This window comes from Rhinatrema bivittatum, chromosome 16 (genome assembly GCF_901001135.1).
Source record: "Rhinatrema bivittatum chromosome 16, aRhiBiv1.1, whole genome shotgun sequence".
NCBI classification, from domain to species: Eukaryota; Metazoa; Chordata; class Amphibia; order Gymnophiona; family Rhinatrematidae; genus Rhinatrema; species Rhinatrema bivittatum.
This window is the reverse complement of record NC_042630.1, coordinates 3,883,239-3,907,015: the sequence shown is the minus strand read 5'-3', so window position 1 is coordinate 3,907,015 and position 23,777 is coordinate 3,883,239. Positions and strand designations below refer to the sequence as shown.

The 23,777-nt window shown below is 42.1% G+C and overlaps 2 protein-coding genes across 2 annotated transcripts; both read left to right on the top strand.

Moving 5' to 3' along the window:
• The first annotated feature begins 3,452 nt into the window (after positions 1–3,452).
• Positions 3,453–4,391, top strand: LOC115078415 (olfactory receptor 1019-like). The gene has a single exon (XM_029581330.1). The coding sequence runs from the start codon at positions 3,453–3,455 to the stop codon at positions 4,389–4,391; it is 939 nt and encodes a 312-aa protein (XP_029437190.1).
• Positions 4,392–15,405: 11,014 nt separating this feature from the next.
• LOC115078414 (olfactory receptor 6M1-like) lies at positions 15,406–16,248 on the top strand. Its single transcript, XM_029581329.1, has one exon. It carries the CDS (start codon positions 15,406–15,408, stop codon positions 16,246–16,248), a length of 843 nt encoding a protein of 280 aa, XP_029437189.1.
• Positions 16,249–23,777: the final 7,529 nt, after the last annotated feature.

Genomic DNA, 23,777 nt, shown 5'->3' with positions numbered 1-23,777 from the left:
GAGCAGATTTTATTTTATCGCTGACTTGTGCCTTGCAGGTCGATACAGTTTATAGATTTTTTAGTCTCTGTCCTTTTGTTTTCCTGTAAATTGTTTGTACCATGGTGCTGAATTGTTTTGTTTATTGAAATGATCTGGGTTGTAAATTTTATGCCAAGTATTTTGTACCTGCTTTGGGATACCGGTAAAGCAGAAACTGAAATAATTAAATAAAACAACATGCAATATTTTCTGTAAACTAAATGTGCCTGTAATAAACCCCACACACATTTCTGCACTTCTACAGAAAAAAACAAAAATCACCACCGAAATTATCTGCTGTGATTCCTCTCTTCTGTATTTTGACCTGGCAGAATAAAGATAACTTGTAATTAAGAATGGATTAAAACAAGATAAAAGGCAACAGGGAATTCCAGTGATGCTCATAGTCTGGGTGTGGGACCAATACCTGTTCTCCTAAAGAATCCTTCCCCCTCTCCAAAACCCACACCTAGGCACTCTAGAAAATGATCCCAGGAATCAGACACCTGTATTCAGATCCCATAGCATATAATCTACTCCATCAGGCTAAGATTTCTGCATGCATGTTACTGAAAGGTAAATCCCCTATTGAAGGTGATGAAGACTCTCTGTGTGTCACTGACCAAAGCAGAGACTAAGGTACAGGAGATCCCAACCCTCATCTGAGGTGAAGGTAGCAGAGATCCCATGCCTCGTCTGAGAAGAAGGTAGAGGATATTCCCATGTCTCATCTAAAACTAAGGTAGAGGAGATTCCCAACCCTCATCTGAGGTGAAGGTAGTGTAAATCCAGTGCCTAATCTGAGAAGAAAGTAGAGGAGATCCCATGCCTCATCTGAAAAGAAGGTAGAGGAGATTCCCATACCTCATCTCAGGTGAAGGTAACAGAGATCCCATGCCTTGTCTGAGAAGGCTATAGAGGAGATTCCATGCCTCATCTGAGAACAAGGTAGAGGAGATTCCCATACCTCATCTCAGGTGAAGGTAACAGAGATCCCATGCCTTGTCTGAGAAGGTGATAGAGGAGATTCCATGCCTCATCTGAGAAGGTAGAGGAGATCCCATGCCTTGACTGAGAAGAAAGTAGAGGAGATTCCATGCCTCATCCATCTTCCTTCCACTCCTAATAAACCCTGGGAATCAGAAAGAGAGCTGGGAGTCCCTGTAACCATGGTTAAAAGCTCGCACATACACTGACTGCACAGGTGCTCCAGCCACATTTAGGAGGGTTGTTTCTGTGGGTCATATTTTAGGAAGGACTGAGAAGCAGCACATGTGGATTGTGTATTTTTGGATCAATCCATGTCATTTTGCAGAAAACATTTTACTTGCACGGGAAGCAGGTGAAGTGTCTGCACATACTTTCAGGCTGATAGAGTACAGTGTGCTCAGTCGAGCTCACTGTTTAGCATGCAATTTGCTGCTCATTTTCTAAGTGCATTTATTACCCCTTTTAAAGTAAGGGGATTAGCGTGTGAAACTAATAGCGCTCATCACATGCAAATGCATATTGATGAGTCTATTAGTTTGTCCCCAGGATACTGAAAGTAAAATGTGCTGAGAGCAAGCTCTGTCGCTAATAGGGAGATGCTAGGGATGTGCTATTGTCATTAGCGCCTCCTTATTAGCATGATCCCTCATTCTAATACTGAATCACGTGCCCAGGAGGGGTGGCTGGGCGAACATCGGGAGAGCAGGCGCTCAACACGGAGCACCCACTCTCCCGCATTTCTTTCTGTATTGGCCTGTTTGTATCTAAAGTATGGACTCCTTTCTCTTGAGGACTGGGGCTAAATACACAGATATAAAGTACATGCAAAGTTTGCACCAAAATTCACAGTTTGAGAGTTTCCTGTAAAAAGCTCATTGAGAAAACCAGGAGAATCCTATTGGAATGTCAGGCTGAAATGTTTTGCTAATTCTCCTGAAATCAATCAGAGCTAGCCAAAATCTTTAATAAATGTGTGATGGAAGTACTGGGGTGAAAGGCATCGCCCAGCACCAGACTGCTTTTCCTACCACTGAAACCAGAGCAGCAGGAGGAGGAGAGAGGATATAATGCGCGTCTGAGGCTGGAGTGGACACGCCAACTATTAACTTCCATTGATGACTCTGATTTCCAGCTCAGATGGAGACTGGGCATTAATTGAGACTTCAAAAAGTTAGAATCACTTATTTAGGGTGGGGTGTTTCTAGTTTTTCAGATGTTAATATTTTGATTTTTTTAACTGTAGATATATTTTCAATGTCTGACCTGTATGAGAACTCATGGTTCCTTTTTAATGCAAATAAGAACAATTTTAGGCTACAGCCCTCTGCTTGTTTGCTGGGCACCTAACTCACAGGCTGGCAAGAGGACCTTAGTCACAACAGCAAGATTTCCTGAAGTCTTCCAGGGACCTCACTTTTACTAGTGTGCCAGAGTGGGAATTCAGCTTAGGGTTGGAATATCATGTCGCACAGCGGAGAAGCAAGAACAACATGCATAAGATAAAATACAAATATAAGAATATATAAATACCTAAATCAAAAAATGTAATAAAAGTATGAATAATAAATTAGTAACATAACACCATAAGATAAATACAAATATAAGATTATAATGAATGCATAAAATAAACAATGTAACAAAAGTCTACATCAGAAATCACTAGCATAGCATTGTAACTTCCAGTCACTAAGCAGAGTCAGTCTCAAAGGCTAAATTAAGGCAATCAGCTTTAAATCAGTATCCTAAAGACCAGAGAGTCAACATTTTCATGCAAGGAAACCAGTAAATGATTCCAAGCATCAGGACCCACATACAAAAAAATCTCTTTGTCTCTCTCCAACTAATCTAATCTCTGGGAGATGGTAAAGCAAGAAGGACATCATTAGGCAATCTTCATTCCCTAGCCAGAATGTAAGGACAGATCAGCTCCTTCCTGGACAACAGTGATAGATTGTGAAGGGCATGAAAGACAGAGGTGAGCGTTCTGAAGTATGGAATGAGATAAGGAGGTAACCAATGAGGACTTGCTAGGAATAGAGTTACCTGATCCACTTTATGACAGCCATTCAGCCTCGATTATTTGTGATATATCAAATAAATAAATAAATAATGTTGTCCTCACAGTCTATTTAGGAAATTGCCTTCAATACTTGCTCTCCACTCCCCATCATTCTATCCCCACCTGCCCCATCTCTACATGGAAAACCCACCCACCCCTTCCACTCCAAGAACTGAAATGCCCTGAGCCACCTCTCATCATCGCTTTAGACCATATTTACCTCCTGCACAATTGGCAATCAGGTTAACTTTACTGTATAAGAAAGATCTTCTGTCTGTCTAGGTGGAGCAAATATTTCATACCGATGTCACTTGTGTTAGAATGAGTCCTGTGTCTCGTAACATTCATTCAGTCTTTGCAGCCTTTCTCTCCCCAGAATCCAATGGAAGAGGAAAATCTCACCACAGTGACAGAATTCATCATTCTGGGGTTTCCTGAATTTCCAGACCTGCAAATTCCCCTTTTCCTTCTGATTTTACTGATTTACCTAATTGTTTTGATGGGGAACCTCACTATTATAGCCCTGACGTGCCTGGACCCTCGCCTGCACACCCCCATGTACTTTTTCCTCTGTAACTTGTCCTTCCTCGATATCTCCTCCACCTCAGTCACCCTCCCCAAACTGCTGGACATCCTCTTAAGGAATGGGCAACGTATTTCTGCTGGTGGATGTTTTACACAGGTGTATTTCTTTATGTGTTTAACAGTTGAAGAATTTTTTATTATTGCAGTCATGGGTTATGACCGCTACGTGGCAGTATGTCATCCCCTGCACTATAATGTGATTATGAACCAGAGACTCTGCCTACTCCTGGCCATAGGGTCATGGATATTAGGACTTTTGGAGCCCGTGACACACACTGTCCTCCTGTCTCATCTCTCCTACTGTGGGTCCAATGAGATTGACCATTTCTTCTGTGAACTCTCAGCTCTGCTAAAACTCTCCTGCTCCAGCACCTACAGCACTGATCTTTTGACTTACATTATGTCTGGGCTTGTCATGTTGCCCGCCTTTCTGTTTACTCTGACATCTTACGTCTACATCATCGCTGCCATCCTGAGGATCCGTTCCACCGAGGGGAGACGCAAAGCCTTCTCCACCTGCTCCTCCCACCTCACGGTCGTTATTCTCTTCTATGGGACTCTGACCTTTTTATATGTGAGACCAGCGTCCATGCAGTCAATGAAACAAAACAAGCTTTTTGCTCTGATGTATAATGTTATAATCCCCCTGTTTAACCCAATCATTTATACCCTGAAAAATAAGCAGGTAAAAGAAGCCATAAGAAAACAATTACCTAGGATAACCAGAGAGAGATGAAAAAATCCCTCAGAGAAGTATAAACCCTCAGATACGTAAAACATTAAACCCTTGTACAGAAATGGGAAAAAGGGCAACTTCTGGAAAGCTGTGTGTAGAATAGTAAGGGAAATAAAGTGCCAGATCTAGAAGCAGTCATTAAACAAGCTGACTTGGATGTAGTGGCTTTAACAGAGACCAAGGTACATGGAAAACCACTTCTGGAATATATTTATACCAAGCTGTAATCTATTCAGGAAGGATAAGAGCATAAGAACATAAGAAAATGCCATACTGGGTCAGACCAAGGGTCCATCAAGCCCAGCATCCTGTTTCCAACAGTGGCCAATCCAGGCCATAAAAACCTGGCAAGTACCCAAAAACTAAGTCTATTCCATGTAACCATTGCTAATGGCAGTGGCTATTCTCTAAGTGAACTTAATAGCAGGTAATGGACTTCTCCTCCAAGAACTTATCCAATCCTTTTTTAAACACAGCTATACTAACTGCACTAACCACATTCTCTGGCAACAAATTCCAGAGTTTAATTGTGCGTTGAGTAAAAAAGAACTTTCTCCGATTAGTTTTAAATGTGCCCCATGCTAACTTCATGGAGTGCCCCCGAGTCTTTCTACTATCCAAAAGAGTAAATAACCGATTCACGTCTACCCATTCTAGACCTCTCATGATTTTAAACACCTCTATCATATCCCCCCTAAGTCGTCTCTTCTCCAAGCTGAAAAGTCCTAACCTCTTTAGTCTTTCCTCATAGGGGAGTTGTTCCCCTATGAACGGGACGACCCCTATGAACGGGACGACCCGTGGCACTATTCTGTATATAAAAATAATATTAAAGCAACAGATCTGAAGGGGTTATAAGGGGGAGGAACTGTGGATAAATCTGGAAAGAGGGAATGGAACACCCATCTATACTGGTGTGACACGCAGAACCACGTCACAGGCAGAAGAAATGGATAATGGAGAATATTCACAAGGCTGCTGTGAAAGGGGAGGAGCTGCTGCTATGGGATTTCAATCTGACAGATGTTTATTGGGACATTCTGGCTGTGGGGTCTTCTAGAAGCAGGAAGATCCCGGATTCTCTGCAAGAGGAACTGCTCTGTCAACCAGTAACAGAACTTACATGGGTGGGGGCGATACCGGAGCTGGTGCTTAGCAAGGAAGAGAGTGTTTCTGCTGTAGTATTGATGCAGTGATCATCACCGGATGGTGTGGTTCAGTATTACAACATAAGATATGAAGGTTCATTCAAAGGTGAGGGCTCTAGACATTTTAACTGTGTTAAAATGGGGAAGTACGTCAAGGGATGGGAAAATCTGGGGTAAGCAGAAGGGCAGTGGGCAAAACTAAAAGGAAATATCTTAAGGAGAATTTATCTTTTTGTTAGAAAAGTAAATAAAGGGAAGAGGAAAAAGAAGCAGTGGAAAACGTAAGGGAGAAAAGGTTCGTATTCATAAACTACACAGGACTGCAGATAGAGGAGGACAGGAAAGGTTAAGAGAAGCTTGGGAAGTAGTCAAGAATGCAAACATTCAAATGGAAGAAAAACAGCAAATATGGTAAAAGAGGGGAAGAAGAAGGTTTTTATATGTTTGTGATAAAAGGAGGTACACAAGTGGCATTGTGAGACGAAGAGGAGAAGGTTGATGACCTCAAGGTGGCCAAACAGGTGGATGAAATAACACTAAAAGCCAGAAAGATGCCTGGCTGCATAAAGAGAGGACTGGTCAGCAGAAAAAGGGAGGTGATATTGCCCCTGTATAAGACCCTGGTGAGACCTCACTGGGAATACTGAGTACAATTCTGGAGACCCCACCTTCAAAAGGATATAAACAGGATGGAGTCGCTCCAGAGGGAGGCTACAAAAATAGTCTCTGGTCTTCCTTAAAAACATATGGGTTCAGATATAAAGATCTAAACATGTATACCCTAGAGGAAAGGCAAGAAATTGGTGATATAATAGATAGATACATTTAAATATCTCCATGGTTTCCATGCATAGGAGGCAGGCATCTTTAAATGGAAAGGAGATTCTACAATGAGAGGTCATGGGATGATGGAAGGGGGTAGACTCAGGAGTAATCTAAAGAAATAGTTCTTAATGGAGAAGGTGGTGGATGCATGGAAGAGCGTCCCCATGGAGATGGTGGAGACAAGGACATTATCTGAACTCAAGAAAGTATGGGGCAAGCACAGGGGATCTCTGAGGGAATGGATGGGAAGACTAGATAGTCCATACGGTATTATTCTGCAATCACGTGTCTATCTTTCCATGTCTTTCAGAAGGAAAGGTTCTATGTCAATGAAAGTTAAACATGGTGTTCAACCAAGAAATAAACTGAAACGTTATAACACATTCCTTGGCCCAATTCTTAAAGATTTTCTTTTGCACATACATGTAAGAACTAAAGCCCTGTATAGTAAGGGCATCTCTTTAGTAGGAACATAATGAATGGGTATAGAGTGATTTATTTTTATTTATGTCATACTTGGAATCTGAGAAATAAATATCGTTACCTTATTGTCGTCATTAAAGTCAAATGCACATTTCCTTTGCTTTAATCTGCTGATTGTGTGTATTAGCCTGTTACTGACCTGATAGATGAAGCAGAGCTCTGGAAGGTTCATCACAGATGTTTTGATTTAGTCCAATAAAAATGTGAGCTCCACAACCTGCTTGTTAACGGTTAGAGGCATAGGGGTAGAATTTAAAAGGTATGTGTGGGTGTCCATGTGCGCTATCCTAGGTAATAGCTTTCTTATGGCTTCTTTTACCTGCTTATTTTTCAGGGTGTAAATGATAGGGTTAAACAGGGGGCTTATAACATTATACATCAGAGCAAAAAGCTTGCTTTGTTCCATTGACTGCATGGATATTGGTCTCACATATAAAAATGTCAGAGTCCCATAGAGGAGGAGAACAACAGTGAAGTGGGAGGAGCTGGTGGAGAAGGCTTTGCGTCTCACCTCTGCAGAACGGATCCTCAGGATGGTGGAGATGATGTAGACATAAGATGTCAGAGTGAACAGAAATACGGGCAGCATTACAAGCCCAGACATAATGTAAGTCATACGATAAATGGTGGAGGTGCTGGTGCATGAGAGTTTTAGCAGTGCTGAGGTGTCACAGAAGAAATGGTTAATCTCATTGGACCCACAGTAGGAGAGATGAGACAGGAGGACAGTGTGTGTCACGGGCTCCAAAAGTCCTAATATCCATGACCCTATGGCCAGGAGTAGACAGAGTCTCTGGTTCATAATCACATTATAGTGCAGGGGATGACATACTGCCACGTAGCGGTCATAACCCATGACTGAAATAATAAAAAATTCTTCAACTGTTACACACATAAAGAAATACACCTGTGTAAAACATCCACCAGCAGAAATACGTTGCCCATTCCTTAAGAGGATGTCCAGCAGTTTGGGGAGGGTGACTGAGGTGGAGGAGATATCAAAGAAGGACAAGTTACAGAGGAAAAAGTACATGGGGGTGTGCAGGCGAGGGTCCAGGCACGTCAGGGCTATAATAGTGAGGTTCCCCATCAGGATGATCAGGTAAATCAGTAAGAACAGAAGGAAAAGGGGAATTTGCAGGTCTGGATATTCAGGAAACCCCAGAATGATGAATTCTGTCACTGTGGTGAGATTTTCCTCTTCCATTGGATTCTGGGGAGAGAAAGGCTGCAAAGACTGAATGAATGTTACGAGACACAGGACTCATTCTAACACAAGTGACATCGGTATGAAATATTTGCTCCACCTAGACAGACAGAAGATCTTTCTTATACAGTAAAGTTAACCTGATTGCCAATTGTGCAGGAGGTAAATATGGTCTAAAGTGATGATGAGAGGTGGCTCAGGGCATTTCAGTTCTTGGAGTGGAAGGGGTGGGTGGGTTTTCCATGTAGAGATGGGGCAGGTGGGGATAGAATGATGGGGAGTGGAGAGCAAGTATTGAAGGCAATTTCCTAAATAGACTGTGAGGACAACATTATTTATTTATTTATTTGATATATCACAAATAATCGAGGCTGAATGGCTGTCATAAAGTGGATCAGGTAACCCTATTCCTAGCAAGTCCTCATTGGTTACCTCCTTATCTCATTCCATACTTCAGAACGCTCACCTCTGTCTTTCATGCCCTTCACAATCTATCACTGTTGTCCAGGAAGGAGCTGATCTGTCCTTACATTCTGGCTAGGGAATGAAGATTGCCTAATGATGTCCTTCTTGCTTTACCATCTCGCAGAGATTAGATTAGTTGGAGAGAGGCAAAGAGATTTTTTTGTATGCGGGTCCTGATGCTTGGAATCATTTACTGGTTTCCTTGCATAAAAATGTTGACTCTCTGGTCTTTAGGATACTGATTAAAGCTGATTGCCTTAATTTAGCCTTTGAGACTGGTTCTGCTTAGTGACTGGAAGTTACAATGCTATGCTAGTGATTTCTGATGTAGACTTTTATTACATTATTTATTTTATGCATTCATTATAATCTTATATTTGTATTTATCTTATGATGTTATGTTACTGATTTATTATGCATACTTTTATTACATTTTTTTCATTTAGGTATTTATATATTCTTATATTTGTATTTTATCTTATGCATGTTGTTCTTGCTTCTCCACTGTGCGACATGATATTCCAACCCTAAGCTGAATTCCCACTCTGGCACACTAGTAAAAGTGAGGTCCCTGGAAGACTTCAGGAAATCTTGCTGTGACTAAGGTCCTCTTGCCAGCCTGTGAGTTAGCTGCCCAGCAAGGAACCAGAGGGCTGTAGCCTAAAATTGTTCTTATTTGCATTAAAAAGGAACCCTGAGTTCTCATACAGGTCAGACATTGAAAATATATCTACAGTTAAAAAAATCAAAATATTAACATCTGAAAAACTAGAAACACCCCACCCTAAATAAGTGATTCTACCTTTTAGAAGTCACAATTAATGCCCAGTCTCCATCTGAGCTGGAAATCAGAGTCATCAATGGAAGTTAATAGTTGGCGTGTCCACTCCAGCCTCAGACGCGCATTATATCCTCTCTCCTCCTCCTGCTGCTCTGGTTTCAGTGGTAGGAAAAGCAGTCTGAAGCTGGGGGATGCCTTTCACCCCAGTACTTCCATCACACATTTATTAAAGATTTTGGCTAGCTCTGATTGATTTCAGGAGAATTAGCAAAACATTTCAGCCTGACATTCCAATAGGATTCTCCTGGTTTTCTCAATGAGCTTTTTACAGGAAACTCTCAAACTGTGAATTTTGGTGCAAACTTTGCATGTACTTTATATCTGTGTATTTAGCCCCAGTTCTCAAGAAAAGGAGTCCATACTTTAGATACAAACAGGCCAATACAGAAAGAAATGCAGGAGACCGGGTGCTCTGTGTTGGCCGCACATTTTACTTTCAGTATCCCGGGGACTAACTAATAGCCTCATCAATATGCATTTGCATTTGATGAGCGCTATTAGTTTCAGGAGGGTTGGTCGTGTGTTTCTGACATGGATTGGTTGTCAGATATAGGGGTAGAGAGTGAAGAAGCTTGGGGATGTGTGTTAGGACTGGAAGGCTTTAGCACATTTATTGATCATTTATAAGGAGAGGTGAAAGGTCTCAAAGCAATTTTCACCGATGACATTAGATACATGCAAGACAAATATTACATCAGATTTTAAAGCCGGCAGGGAGCAGGAGCCGAGGATTGGAAAAAGGGGCAAATAAGGTAAAATGGTAATGTGCAGGATGACCACAAAGGAGCAGAATATTAATTAATGAGGAGACAACATAAACATCCAGAGATAACAAAACCAAACAGGCTTTAGCCGGTCTTTGCTGTGTGATCTGTGATTTCTCAACATCAGCCTCAGGGATCCTTTCCTAGAGGACCCTGCAATGATAATAAATACTTCTGAGTGCTGAGGGTTACTGTTTATCACTAGTACTGAATTCCTAATGTTAGCATCAGATCTGATGCAGTTTCAGTGATCACAGTGCCGTGCACAAGATGGAGATGTAAAACAGGACACAAGAGTCACACAGAGACTGCAAGAGCTGAGCAAAGAGATTGTGCACTCCCATCCTTTTAACCTAAAGGTAAGGACTCTGAGTGCACTATTTACCACTAGTACTGAATTCCTAATGTTAGTATCAGATCTGATCCACCTTCAGTGTCCACAGGGCTGTGCACAAGAGGGAGATGTAAAACAGGACACAAGAGTCACATAGAGGCTGTAAGAACTGAAGAGCTGGTGCAGAAGGTGCTCACAGGTTCCTACCCCCAAAGGCTTACAATCTGGTGGAAGATATCAGTAAGAGAGGAGTTACATAGTGAGGAGAATTCAGTGCTGGGGGAGTGGGGGGTGCAGAGTGTGATAAAAGGAGAGAAAGCAGAGCAGAGGGATCCACATGGAAAGGGATTACAGAAGAGAACTGGGTACAAAAGCAGGATATGGCAATGGGAGGAGAGGTGCTTGGTGAGGAGAGAGAGAGAACGACCCAGCGGTGGGGATAAGGCATGGAGCAAGGCCGGTATTTAGGAATTAGAGAGGGTGGAGTGCTGTGACACCTGTGATGTGTGAGGAGGTAACAGAAGACACAGGACTAGATGAGAACAGAGGTATAGGGTAGATTGATGAGTGTGGAGCTTTGAAGGGGCTGTGAGAAGTCTGAAATTTACTCAGAAAGAGATTTGAAACCAACGGTAGCAGCAGAGCAAGGCATTTAAATTTGAGGTCATTCTGGCTGTAGCGTTGAGGACTGGACATGGCGGAGTAAGGTGAGACAGAGGGAGATCTGCTGGGGGCGTTTGCAGTTATAAAAACAGGAGACTTCTGGTCTAGCAGGTGAGTATGTCATGCTAGGTATGGTCATAAGAGAATGAACATTGTTGCTAATTTGGAAATTAGGAGCTGCTTTTTACATTTAGAGTAAGTTGTGATTTTGTTTCCATGCGTATTCCATTCAAGTGTAGAACTGTTAGACCCAGAACAGCCTGGCCCAGCGCAGCTCAGTCAGAAAAGAAACCCCTGCAAAATCAGAACAAATTGTGCCTTTAAATCTTGTCTGTAGCATTGACAGTGCCCTTTGGTAAGAGCTCACCTTGCTGAGAGAAATCTCTCACTCCAGTGCTCTCCAGTGTCTGCAGAGAGTACTGACTTCAGCTTCCACCCCCCGAGGAGATGATGGAATTCACTCCCAAGCAGTGCTCAGCAGCTTAAACACTGCCTCTGATTTAGAAAACAAGAGAAGAGGATTCTCTTTGGCAGGATTGTTGGATCATAAGCCGTTGTATTTCCTGTGCACTCTTCTCCTTGGTTGCTCAGCGTAGAAGTCCTGGATTATTCCTTTATACATTGCTGACTGCTTACAGTTAGACTGAGCAGATATTTTTTTATCGCTGACTTATGCGTTGCAGGTCGATACAGTTTATAGATTTGTTTTCCTGTAAATTGTTTGTACCGTGGTGGTGAATTGTTTTGTTTATTGAAACGATCTGGGCTATAAATTTTATGCCAAGTATTTTGTACCCGCTTTGGGCTCCCGGTAAAGCAGAAACTGAAATAATTAAATAAAACAAAATGCAATATTTTCTGTAAACTAAATGTGCCTGTAATAAACTCCACACACATTTCTGTACTTCTACAGAAAAAAACAAAAATCACCACCAAAATTATCTGCTGTGATTCCTCTCTTCTGTATTTTGACCTGGCAGAATAAAGATAACTTGTAATTAAGAATGGATTAAAACAAGATAAAAGGCAACAGGGAATTCCAGTGATGCTCATAGTCTGGGTGTGGGACCAATACCTGTTCTCCTAAAAATCCTTCCCTCTCTCCAAAACCCACACCTAGGCACTCTAGAAAATGATCTCAGGAATCAGACACCTGTATTCAGATCCCATAGCATATAATCTACTCCATCAGGCTAAGATTTCTGCATGCATGTTACTGAAAGGTAAATCCCCTATTGAAGGTGATGAAGACTCTCTGTGTGTCACTGACCAAAGCAGAGACTAAGGTACAGGAGATCCCAACCCTCATCTGAAGTGAAGGTAGCGGAGATCCCATGCCTCGTCTGAGAAGAAGGTAGAGGAGATTCCCATGACTCATCTGAGAAGAAGGTAGAGGAGATTCCCATGCCTCATCTAAAACTAAGGTAGAGGAAGTCCCATGACTCATCTGAGAAGAAGGTAGAGGAGATTCCCATGCCTTATCTAAAACTAAGGTAGAGGAGATCCCATGACTCATCTGAGAAGAAGGTAGAGGAGATTCCCATGCCTTATCTAAAACTAAGGTAGAGGAGATCCCATGCCTCAACTGAAAAGAAGGTAGAGGAGATTCCCATACCTCATCTCAGGTGAAAGTAGCAGAGATCCCATGCCTTGTCTGAGAAGGTGATAGAGAAGAACCCATGCCTCATCTGAGAAGAAGGTAGAGGAGTTTCCCATACCTCATCTCAGGTGAAGGTAACAGAGATCCCATGCCTTGTCTGAGAAGGTGCTAGAGGAAATCCCATGCCTCATCTGAGAAGAAGGTAGAGGAGATTCCCATACCTCGTCTCAGGTGAAGGTAACAGAGATCCCATGCCTTGTCTGAGAAGGTGATAGAGGAGATCCCATGCCTCATCTGAAAAGAAGGTAGAGGAGATCCCATGCCTTGACTGAGTAGAAAGTAGAGGAGATCCCATGCTTCATCCATTTTCCTAACACTCCTAATAAACCCTGGGAACCAGAAAGAGAGCTGGGAGTCCCTGTAACCATGGCTAAAAGCTCGCACATACACTCACTGCACAGGTGCTCTCAGCCACCTTTAGGAGGGTTGTTTCTGTGGGTCATATTTTAGGAAGGACTGAGAAGCAGCACATGTGGATTGTGTATTTTTGGATCAATCCATGTCATTTTGCAGAAAACATTTTACTTGCACGGGAAGCAGGTGAAGTGTCTGCACATACTTTCAGGTTCATAAAGTACAGTGCCTCAGTCGAGCGCACTGTTTAGCATGCGATTGGCCGCTCATTTTTTAAGCGCATTAATTACCCCTTTTAAAATAAGGGGTTTAGCATGTCAGAAACGCACGACCAACCCTCCTGAAACTAATAGCGCTCATCAAATGCAAATGCATATTGATGAGGCTATTAGTTAGTCCCCGGGATACTGAAAGTAAAATGTGCGGCCAACACAGAGCACCCGGTCTCCTGCATTTCTTTCTGTATTGGCCTGTTTGTATCTAAAGTATGGACTCCTTTTTCTTGAGAACTGGGGCTAAATACACAGATATAAAGTACATGCAAAGTTTGCACCAAAATTCACAGTTTGAGAGTTTCCTGTAAAAAGCTCATTGAGAAAACCAGGAGAATCCTATTGGAATGTCAGGCTGAAATGTTTTGCTAATTCTCCTGAAATCAATCAGAGCTAGCCAAAATCTTTAATAAATGTGTGATGGAAGTACTGGGGTGAAAGGCATCCCCCAGCTTCAGACTGCTTTTCCTACCACTGAAACCAGAGCAGCAGGAGGAGGAGAGAGGATATAATGCGCGTCTGAGGCTGGAGTGGACACGCCAACTATTAACTTCCATTGATGACTCTGATTTCCAGCTCAGATGGAGACTGGGCAGTAATTGTGACTTCTAAAAGGTAGAATCACTTATTTAGGGTGGGGTGTTTCTAGTTTTTCAGATGTTAATATTTTGATTTTTTTAACTGTAGATATATTTTCAATGTCTGACCTGTATGAGAACTCATGGTTCCTTTTTAATGCAAATAAGAACAATTTTAGGCTACAGCCCTCTGCTTGCTTATTGGGCAGCTAACTCACAGGCTGGCAAGAGGACCTTAGTCACAGCAAGATTTCCTGAAGTCTTCCAGGGACCTCACTTTTACTAGTGTGCCAGAGTGGGAATTCAGCTTAGGGTTGGAATATCATGTCGCACAGCGGAGAAGCAAGAACAACATGCATAAGATAAAATACAAGTATAAGAATATATAAATACCTAAATCAAAAAATGTAATAAAAGTATGCATAATAAATCAGTAACATAACATCATAGGATAAATACAAATATAAGATTATAATGATTGCATAAAATAAATAATGTAATAAAAGTCTACATCAGAAATCACTAGCATAGCATTGTAACTTCCAGTCACTAAGCAGAACCAGTCACAAAGGCTAAATTAAGGCAATCAGCTTTAATCAGTATCCTAAAGACCAGAGAGTCATCATTTTTATGCAAGGAAACCAGTAAATGATTCCAAGCATCAGGACCCGCATACAAAAAAATCTCTTTGCCTCTCTCCAACTAATCTAATCTCTGCGAGATGGTAAAGCAAGAAGGACATCATTAGGCAATCTTCATTCCCTAGCCAGAATGTAAGGACAGATCAGCTCCTTCCTGGACAACAGTGATAGATTGTGAAGGGCATGAAAGACAGAGGTGAGCGTTCTGAAGTATGGAATGAGATAAGGAGGTAACCAATGAGGACTTGCTAGGAATAGGGTTACCTGATCCACTTTATGACAGCCATTCAGCCTCGATTATTTGTGATATTTAAAATAAATAAATAAATAATTTTGTCCTCACAGTCTATTTAGGAAATTGCCTTCAATACTTGTTCTCCACTCCCCATCATTCTATCCCCACCTGCCCCATCTCTACATGGAAAACCCACCCACCCCTTCCACTCCAAGAACTGAAATGCCCTGAGCCACCTCTCATCATCGCTTTAGACCATATTTACCTCCTGCACAATTGGCAATCAGGTTAACTTTACTGTATAAGAAAGATCTTCTGTCTGTCTAGGTGGAGCAAATATTTCATACCGATGTCACTTGTGTTAGAATGAGTCCTGTGTCTCGTAACATTCATTCAGTCTTTGCAGCCTTTCTCTCCCCAGAATCCAATGGAAGAGGAAAATCTCACCACAGTGACAGAATTCATCATTCTGGGGTTTCCTGAATATCCAGACCTGCAAATTCCTCTTTTTCTTCTGATTTTACTTATTTACCTAATTGTTTTGATGGGGAACCTCACTATTATAGCCCTGACGTGCCTGGACCCTCACCTGCACACCCCCATGTACTTTTTCCTCTGTAACTTGTCCTTCCTTGATATCTCCTCCACCTCAGTCACCCTCCCCAAACTGCTGGACATCCTCTTAAGGAATGGGCAACGTATTTCTGCTGGTGGATGTTTTACACAGGTGTATTTTTTTGTGTGTTTAACAGTTGAAGAATTTTTTATTATTTCAGTCATGGGTTATGACCGCTACGTGGCAGTATGTCATCCCCTGCACTATAATGTGATTATGAACCAGAGACTCTGCCTACTCCTGGCCATAGGGTCATGGATGTTGGGATTTTTGGAGCCTGTGACACACACTATCCTTCTCTCTCATTTCTCTTACTGTGGGTCCAATGAGATTAACCATTTCTTTTGTGACACCTCAGCACTGCTAAAACTCTCCTGCACCAGCACCTCCAACATGGATCATCTGAATTACATTATGTCTGGGCTTGTCATGGTGCCCACCTTTCTGTTCACTCTGACATCTTATGTCTACATCATCTCCACCATCCTGAAGATCCGTTCTGCAGAGGGAAGACGCAAAGCTTTCTCCACCTGCTCCTCCCACCTCATAGTCGTTCTCCTCCTCTATGGGACTCTGACATTTTTATATGTGAGACCAATATCCATGCAGTCAATGGAACAAAACAAGCTTTTTGCTCTGATGTATAATGTTATAATCCCCCTGTTTAACCCAATCATTTACACCCTGAAAAATAAGCAGGTAAAAGAAGCCATAAGAAAGCAATTACCTAGGATAGCCAGAGAGATGAAAAAATCCCTCAGAGAAGTATAAACCCTCACATATGTAAAACATTAAACCCTTGTACAGAAATGGGAAAAAGGGCAACTTCTGGAAAGCTGTGTATAGAATAGTAAGGAAAATAAAGTGCCAGATCTAGAAGCAGTCATTAAACAAGCTGACTTGGATGTAGTGGCTTTAACACAGACAAGGTACATGGAAAACCACTTCTGGAATATATTTATACCAAGCTGTAATCTATTCAGGAAGGATGGGACAACCTGTGGCACTATTCTAAATAAAAATAATATTAAAGCAACGGACCTGAAGGGATTATAAGTGAGAGGGACTGTGGATTAATCTGGAAAGAGGGAATGGAACATCCATCTATACTGGTGTGAAACGCAGAACCACTTCACAGGCAGAAGAAATGGATAGAGAATTAATGGAGAATATTCACAAGGCTGCTCTGAAAGGGGAGGTGCTGTTGCTATGGGATTTCAATCTGACAGATGTTATTGGGACATTCCGGCTGTGGGGTCTTCTAAAAGCAGGAAGATCCTGGATTCTGGTCGCTGTATCTCAAAAAAGATATAGTTGCAGTGGAGAAGGTACAGAGAAGGGCGACCAAAATGATAAAGGGAATGGAACATCTCCCCTATGAGGAAAGACTGAAGAGGTTAGGACTTTTCAGCTTAGAGAAGAGACATCTGAGGGGGGATACGATAGAGGTCTTTAAGATCATGAGAGGTCTAGAACGGGTAGATGTGAATCGGTTATTTACTCTTTCGGATAGTAGAAAGACTAGGGGGCACTCCATGAAGTTAGCAAGTAGCATATTTAAAACTAATCAGAGAAAGTTCTTTTTCACCCAGTGCACAATTAAACTCTGGAATTTGTTGCCAGAGGATGTGGTTAGTGCAGTTAGTGTAGCTGGGTTTAAAAGATGATTGGATAAGTGCTTGGAAGAGAAGTCCATTACCTGCTATTAATTAAGTTGACATAGAAAATAGCCTCTGCTATTAATTGCATCAGTAGCATGGGATAGACGTAGTTTTTGGGTTCTTGCCAGGTTCTTATGGCCTGGATTGGCCACTGTTGGAAACAGGATGCTGGGCTTGATGGACCTTGGTCTGACCTAGTATGACATGTTCTTATGTTCTCTGCAAGGAGAACTGCTCTGTCAACCGGAAACAGAACTTACATGGGTGTGGGCGATACCGGACCTGGTGCTTAGCAAGGAAGAGAGTGTTTCTGCTGTAGTACTGATACAGTGATCATCACCGGATGGTGTGGTTCAGTATTACAACATAGGATATTCAAAGGTGAGGGTTATAGACATTTTAATTGTGTTAAAATGGGGAAGCACGACAAGGGATGGAAATATCTAGGGCAGTGGGCAAACAGAAGGGCAGTGGGCAAAACTAAAAGGAAATATCATAAGGGCAATTTATCTTTTTGTTAGGAAAGTAAATAAAGGGAAAAGGAAAAAGAGGCCGCTATGGTTTTCTAAAGAAGCAGCGGAAAACATAAGGGAGAAAAGGTTCGCATTCATAAACTACAAGGGATCGCAGATAGAGGAATACAGAAAAGGTTAAGAGAAGCTTGGGAAGTAGTCAAGAATGCAAACAGTCAAATGGAAGAAAAAGCGCAAATATGGTAAAAGAGGGTTTTTATATGTTTGTGATAGGAGGAGGTACACAAGTGGCATTGTGAGACGCAGAGGAGAAGGTTGATGACCTCAAGGTGGCCAAACAGGTGGATGAAATAACAGTAAAAGCCAGAAAGATGCCTAGCTGCATAGGGAGAGGGCTGGTCAGCAGAAAAAGGGAGGTGATATTACTGAGTACAATTCTGGAGACCCCACCTTCAAAAGATATAAACAGGATGGAGATGGTCCAGTGGGAGGCTACTAAAGTGGTCAATGGTCTTCCTTAAAAACATATGGGTTCAGATATAAAGATCTAAACATGTATACCCTAGAGGAAAGGCGAGAAACTGGAGATATAATAGATAGATAGATTTAAATATCTCCATGGTTTCCATGCATAGGAGGCAGGCATCTTTAAATGGAAAGGAGATTCTAGAATGAGAGGTCATGGGATGATGGAAGGGGGTAGACTCAGGAGTAATCTAAAGAAATAGTTCTTAATGGAGAAGGTGGTGGATGCATGGAAGAGCATCCCCATGGAGATGGTGGAGACAAGGACATTATCTGAACTCAAGAAAGTATGGGGCAAGCACAGGGGATCTCTGAGGGAATGGATGGGAAGACTAGATAGTCCATACGGTATTATTCTGCAATCACGTGTCTATGTTTCCATGTCTTTCAGAAGGAAACATTCTACGTTAATGAAAGTTAAACATGGTGTTCAACCAAGAAATAAACTGAAACGTTATAGCGCATTCCTTGGCCCAATTCTTAAAGATTTTCTGTTGCACATACATGTAAGAAAAAAAGCCCTGTATATTAAGGACATCTCTTTAATAGGAACATAATGAATGGGTATAGAGTGATTTATTTTTATTTATGTCATATCTAAGAAATAAATATTGTTACCTTATTGTCGTCATTAAAGTCAGATGCAAATTTCCTTTGCTTTAATCTGCTGATTGTGTGTATTAGTCTGTTACTGACCTGATAGATGAAGCAGAGCTCTGGAAGGTTCATCACAGATGTTTTGAGTTAGTCCAATAAAAATGTGACCTTGTTAACGGTTAGAGGCATAGGGGTGGATTTCAAAAGGTATGTGCGGGTGTCCATGTGCGTGCGCTACCTGGCATGCACACATGGATGCCCAATTTTATAACATGTGCACGCCAGTGCGCGCATGTATAAAATCGGGGGTCAGCGTGCACAAGGGGGTGCACAATAGTGCAACTTGCACGCGCCAACGCCTGTGGTCTTCCCCTGTTCCCAACCCCCTAATCTAACTTTCCTACCCCTTCCCGCCCCCTAGCCCAATCCTAAAACCCCCCTGACCTTTATCTTACCCTTTGTGCCTGCCTCTGGGCAGGAGCAGGTTGCATGCACCGGCAGCCTGCCGGCACGCGATCCCTCGGCACAGAGGCAAATGGCTGCTGTGCCGGGAGACTCTGATCCCGCCCCTCCCCCACCCCTTTTCCGAAGCCCTGGGACAATCGCGCGTGGCCGGGCCTTTTAAAAATCCGGGTCATAATGAATAAACTATTGCAACCCTGCACATTCTCAGGGCCTGACGTACTATGTTTTATCCCATAGACAAACACTGGGCCTCTCTCCTGCAGGACTGTGGAACTCATTACATTCAGAGGTCATTCTTCCCCCTTACAATAAGGACACCACTGATTTACACAGCCGGGGCACTGACAGCTGAGTTGGAAACAAGTGACCACCAACAGTTTCATAATCAGCAGCTCAGTGTGTAGGAACTTTCTAGCCAGTAACTTCTATTAAAATGTTATTAGAGAAAGATAATGAGAATTAACTGATTATACCAGCCCCATTCCTTTATGATATACCACATTATTCTTCAGGTCGGCTGATGGCACCGGTAGCTCCTGTCACATGGTAAGAGCTAAAGGCCACCAGAATCAATTTGGGTTAATGGCACCCAATGGCCCGGGAGCAGCAGATCAGTCCTGGGCCTCCGGCTGGAGGACCAGGGGTTTTGGTAAGTCCTGGGCGGGGGGGGGGGGGGGTTCAGGAAGGTGGTGCAATGGGAGGGAGGCAGGTTGAGACAGGACCTGGGCAGAATTTTGAAGGGGTACATTTTGCCGCTTGGAAATTCTGCCGCCTGAAGGGGCCGCCTCACCCTGCCTCATTATAGAAGCGCCCCTGAGTGCAGGGCCCCATTGGAATCCCTACTAATGGCCTAGTTGTTAGGGTCAGGGCAGTATGGAGTAGAGAATTGCCCCACCCACAGCGCCCCCACTAGAGGCTGTTCTGTTGCATTGCTTTGTTCCTGCTTGCATAAAAGCAAGGGACCGGGAGAGTTTCCTTTCAGTTCTCCTAATTTTCCAGAGAAAAGGCCCGAAACCTTGTGATATGTTTGAAACCAAGAGGTCCCGGGTTCATATCCCGGACGAACCCCCAGACACCCTATTCTTCGGCTGAGGAGTCTTTAAACGTATAGAGAGCACTTTTCAACTCACATTTAAAATATCTCTTTACTGGCCACCAGTTAACAAACGACGCCCAAAGAGGTGGAAAGTACTGTTAAATTAAAACCAATACAAATATACCAAGACAAAAACCATTAAATTACAATTATCTATTAAATTAAAACCAACAAAATGAATATACCGAGACAGGAACTGGGTAAATTCATAAACCGTCCCTATTAGCCATGCAGTGGATAAAGCCAGGTTTTGAATCGTGTCCTAAAAGTCACACACTTCATTCTACCTTGGGAAGCTTGCTGGGCAGACTTGATGGAGCATTTTGGTCTTTTTCTGCCATCATTACTATGTTACTATTCCAATGTCCAAAGGAAGTTTATTGCAAAGTTAAGGTGCCCCCCCCCCCCCTGAAAATACCCTGCATCTCAACTTTGCTTTTCTGGCAGTCTTACAAGTTGGAAGTCTGGGAGGAATGTAGCAGTCTGGTCACTGCATGCCAGAGAGATGTGTCTTTCAGGTAATATGGACCAATGCCTCTCAGCATGCAAAAGGAGAGCATTTTAAACTGAGCTCTGCAAATTATAGGGAAGCAATGCAAAAGACGTGGCAAATGGTGAGGTGAGGGACCGAGCCATATCAATCACAGGTCCCAAACTCTGGAATACTCTACCGCAAAATTTAAGATTACAACCTGACTTGAAAAAATTCAGGAAGGGGTTAAAAACATGGTGTTTCCAGCAGGCGTTTAAGGTTAATCCACAAGGCAATGACTAAGAGGTTGTTGACTCACTATTTTCTCTCTGTTTTATTTTCTTACTGATTTTTAGTAATGAGCGTAATTTTATTTTAGTCCTATTTATTTATATTATGATGTTTTATGTAATTTTATTCTACTGTTACTTTTATGTTTTTGTTTGGTTTTAGTTATTATGTACACCGTAGTGATAGAAACATGTTTCTGTACAAAAGTATAGAAGAATTGTACAAATCAGAGGACACCCTCAAATCAGTTTTTCTGAGAAATTGTGCATCGCCTGAACCCTCTGTTAGCCTGAAAGGGAGGCCAAGGAGGAGGCCTGTAATAAGTAACGTAGTCATTTTCACAGATAACCAGATTAGCAGTAGACAAATATTCCATCGGATTTTGAAAGGCAGCCTGGGGGAGATGAGAAACAGAGATTTGGATAAATTGAGGGAGGTGGTTGTAAACAGGCAGATGAGATTAAATGAAGACAACTGTAAAGTACTTGGAGGCCACAATATTTATTAATAATTCAGGAAGAGATGTAGTGATCCACTGCTTCCAGTAATATCGTCCAGCGCGTATTACATACATTCAAAGCAATGTAAACACATTTCACATAAAATATTAATATACATTCAGCTTCCTAATTTTAAACAATTATAATAAAACATTTGCAATAAAATAATAAAACCATACCTTTAAAAATAATGTATTAAGGAGTATTCTGAATACCTTCTGCTCCTGTACCTCTCCTGTCTCATCTGGCAACTTGTTCCTTGCTGTGACGGCTGCATAAGACAATGAGCTTGATCGTGTTCATTTTAACTTATAATTCTTTATAGGGGGAACCTTAAAAACCATTTCCCCTGGGAACGCATGGACCGGACTGAGCTATTTCATTCAGTGCTCTTATGAAGGCTGCACGGTTGCTCTCCTATTTAAAGTTTCAAAACAATTACCCAACATCCTAAAAATAATGTGACTCCACCCGAGAACTTTAGGAGAGCAGAAGGGTAACGCACACTTTGGGGAACTCCGTGTTTTTATAATGGACACTTTGTGTGTGTTATCACCCATGGCAGACTGTTTCTGCACATTTTGGAGGTTTGGCGCACTCTGCAGATAATTTAGATCCATCATAAAATGTTATCACACATTCTAGCAGCGTGCACGAAACTTCACTTGAATCTCTACCGTCTGACCTGCGATTGTTCATCATCAGCCTCAGGGATCCTTTCCCAGAGGACCCTGCAATGATTATAAACACTTCTTAGAGCTGAGGGTTATCACATCAGAGCTTGTGCAGTCCCATCCCTTTATCCTGAAGGTAAGGACTCCGGGTGCACCATTTACCGCTAGGACTGAATTCCTAATGTTAGCATCAGATCTGATGCACCTTCAACCTTCAGCATCCACAGTGCCGTGCACAAGAGGGAGATGTAAAACAGCTTTAAAACAGGAGATACCTGGACTAATGGTTGAGAATTTAAGGGCTGGTGATATTCATAAAAGAATGAATTTTAGGGATACTTTGGAAATTATGAACTGCTCATTCAGACTAATAAATGTAAGTTGTAGTTTTATTTCCATGCATATTCCATTGAGGTGTAGCACTGTTAGACCCAGAACAGCCTGGCCCAGCGCAGCTCAGTCAGAAAAGAAACCCGGGAAAGTCAGAACAAATTATGTGAAAGATCTTATCTGTAGCGTTTAAGTGCCCTTTGGTAAAGAGCTCACTGCACTTAAAATTCTCTTACTCCAGCACTCTCCAAAGGGGTTTTTAAGATCTGCAGAGTAAAATTGACTTCAGGATCCTTCCCCAAAGGAGCGATGGAATTCGCACAGAAGAGTTAGAAAGGATTCCTGAACAAGAAGGATTAGAGGAGGGCGCCAGCCACTGAAACTGTGTAAATGTTGGATTAACGTAGATTCTTGGGAGGATTTGGCTTTTGACCCAGCTCACTTAGCTGCTCTTCTAAAGGGAGAAACAGCCTGCCCAGCATCTGAGACCTTCAGTATTATCCCTGACTCTGAGCTCATTGAATTCAAATTCTCTAATTGTGGAAAAGCAGAAACAGAACAAGCTTCAACTCTGCTTGGCAATTTTGAATCCTTTTTTTGAATTTGCTCGTTCCATTCATAATGTTTACATTGAAAATGCCAAGAGAGCGTGTGGATGTTTATGGCTAGTAAAGAACTGAGTTACAGAGTTTGTGTTGGTTAGGACCCATGACTTAATGGCCACGTCATGTTAATTTCCATCATCCCTGACAAATTATGTCTCAAGAACTGTCTGGTTTAGTCAAATAATTTAGTCGCGCCACGGAAAGTTTGTTCATGGAGAACTAGGTATTTACATTGGATAGGATCTCCTCTTTTTTTGTTGTAAATTGAAAGATGCCACAATATTTACAGATATTATTATGCTGGGTGAACACACTGCAGAGTTTGTAGCTGTATATATTTCAAGTTAAGCAAAAACGTAGGGAAAAACAACTGTACCCTGTGACAGGAGCACAATAAGCAGTGCGAGATTCTTACCTAGTCCTTAAATCTGCCCAAAATCTGTTAACAGAAAGAGAACAAAGCAGCTGGATAGAGATTGGACCTACAGGAGGTCTAACAATTGTTCTGCAATGTTCATCCTCCCATCTCTAGAGAAGAGTGAATGTGTTTTTATTTCTGTTTCATGTCTTTATTGAGCTGTTTGCTGTGAGTCACTTTGAAGGGGTGATCC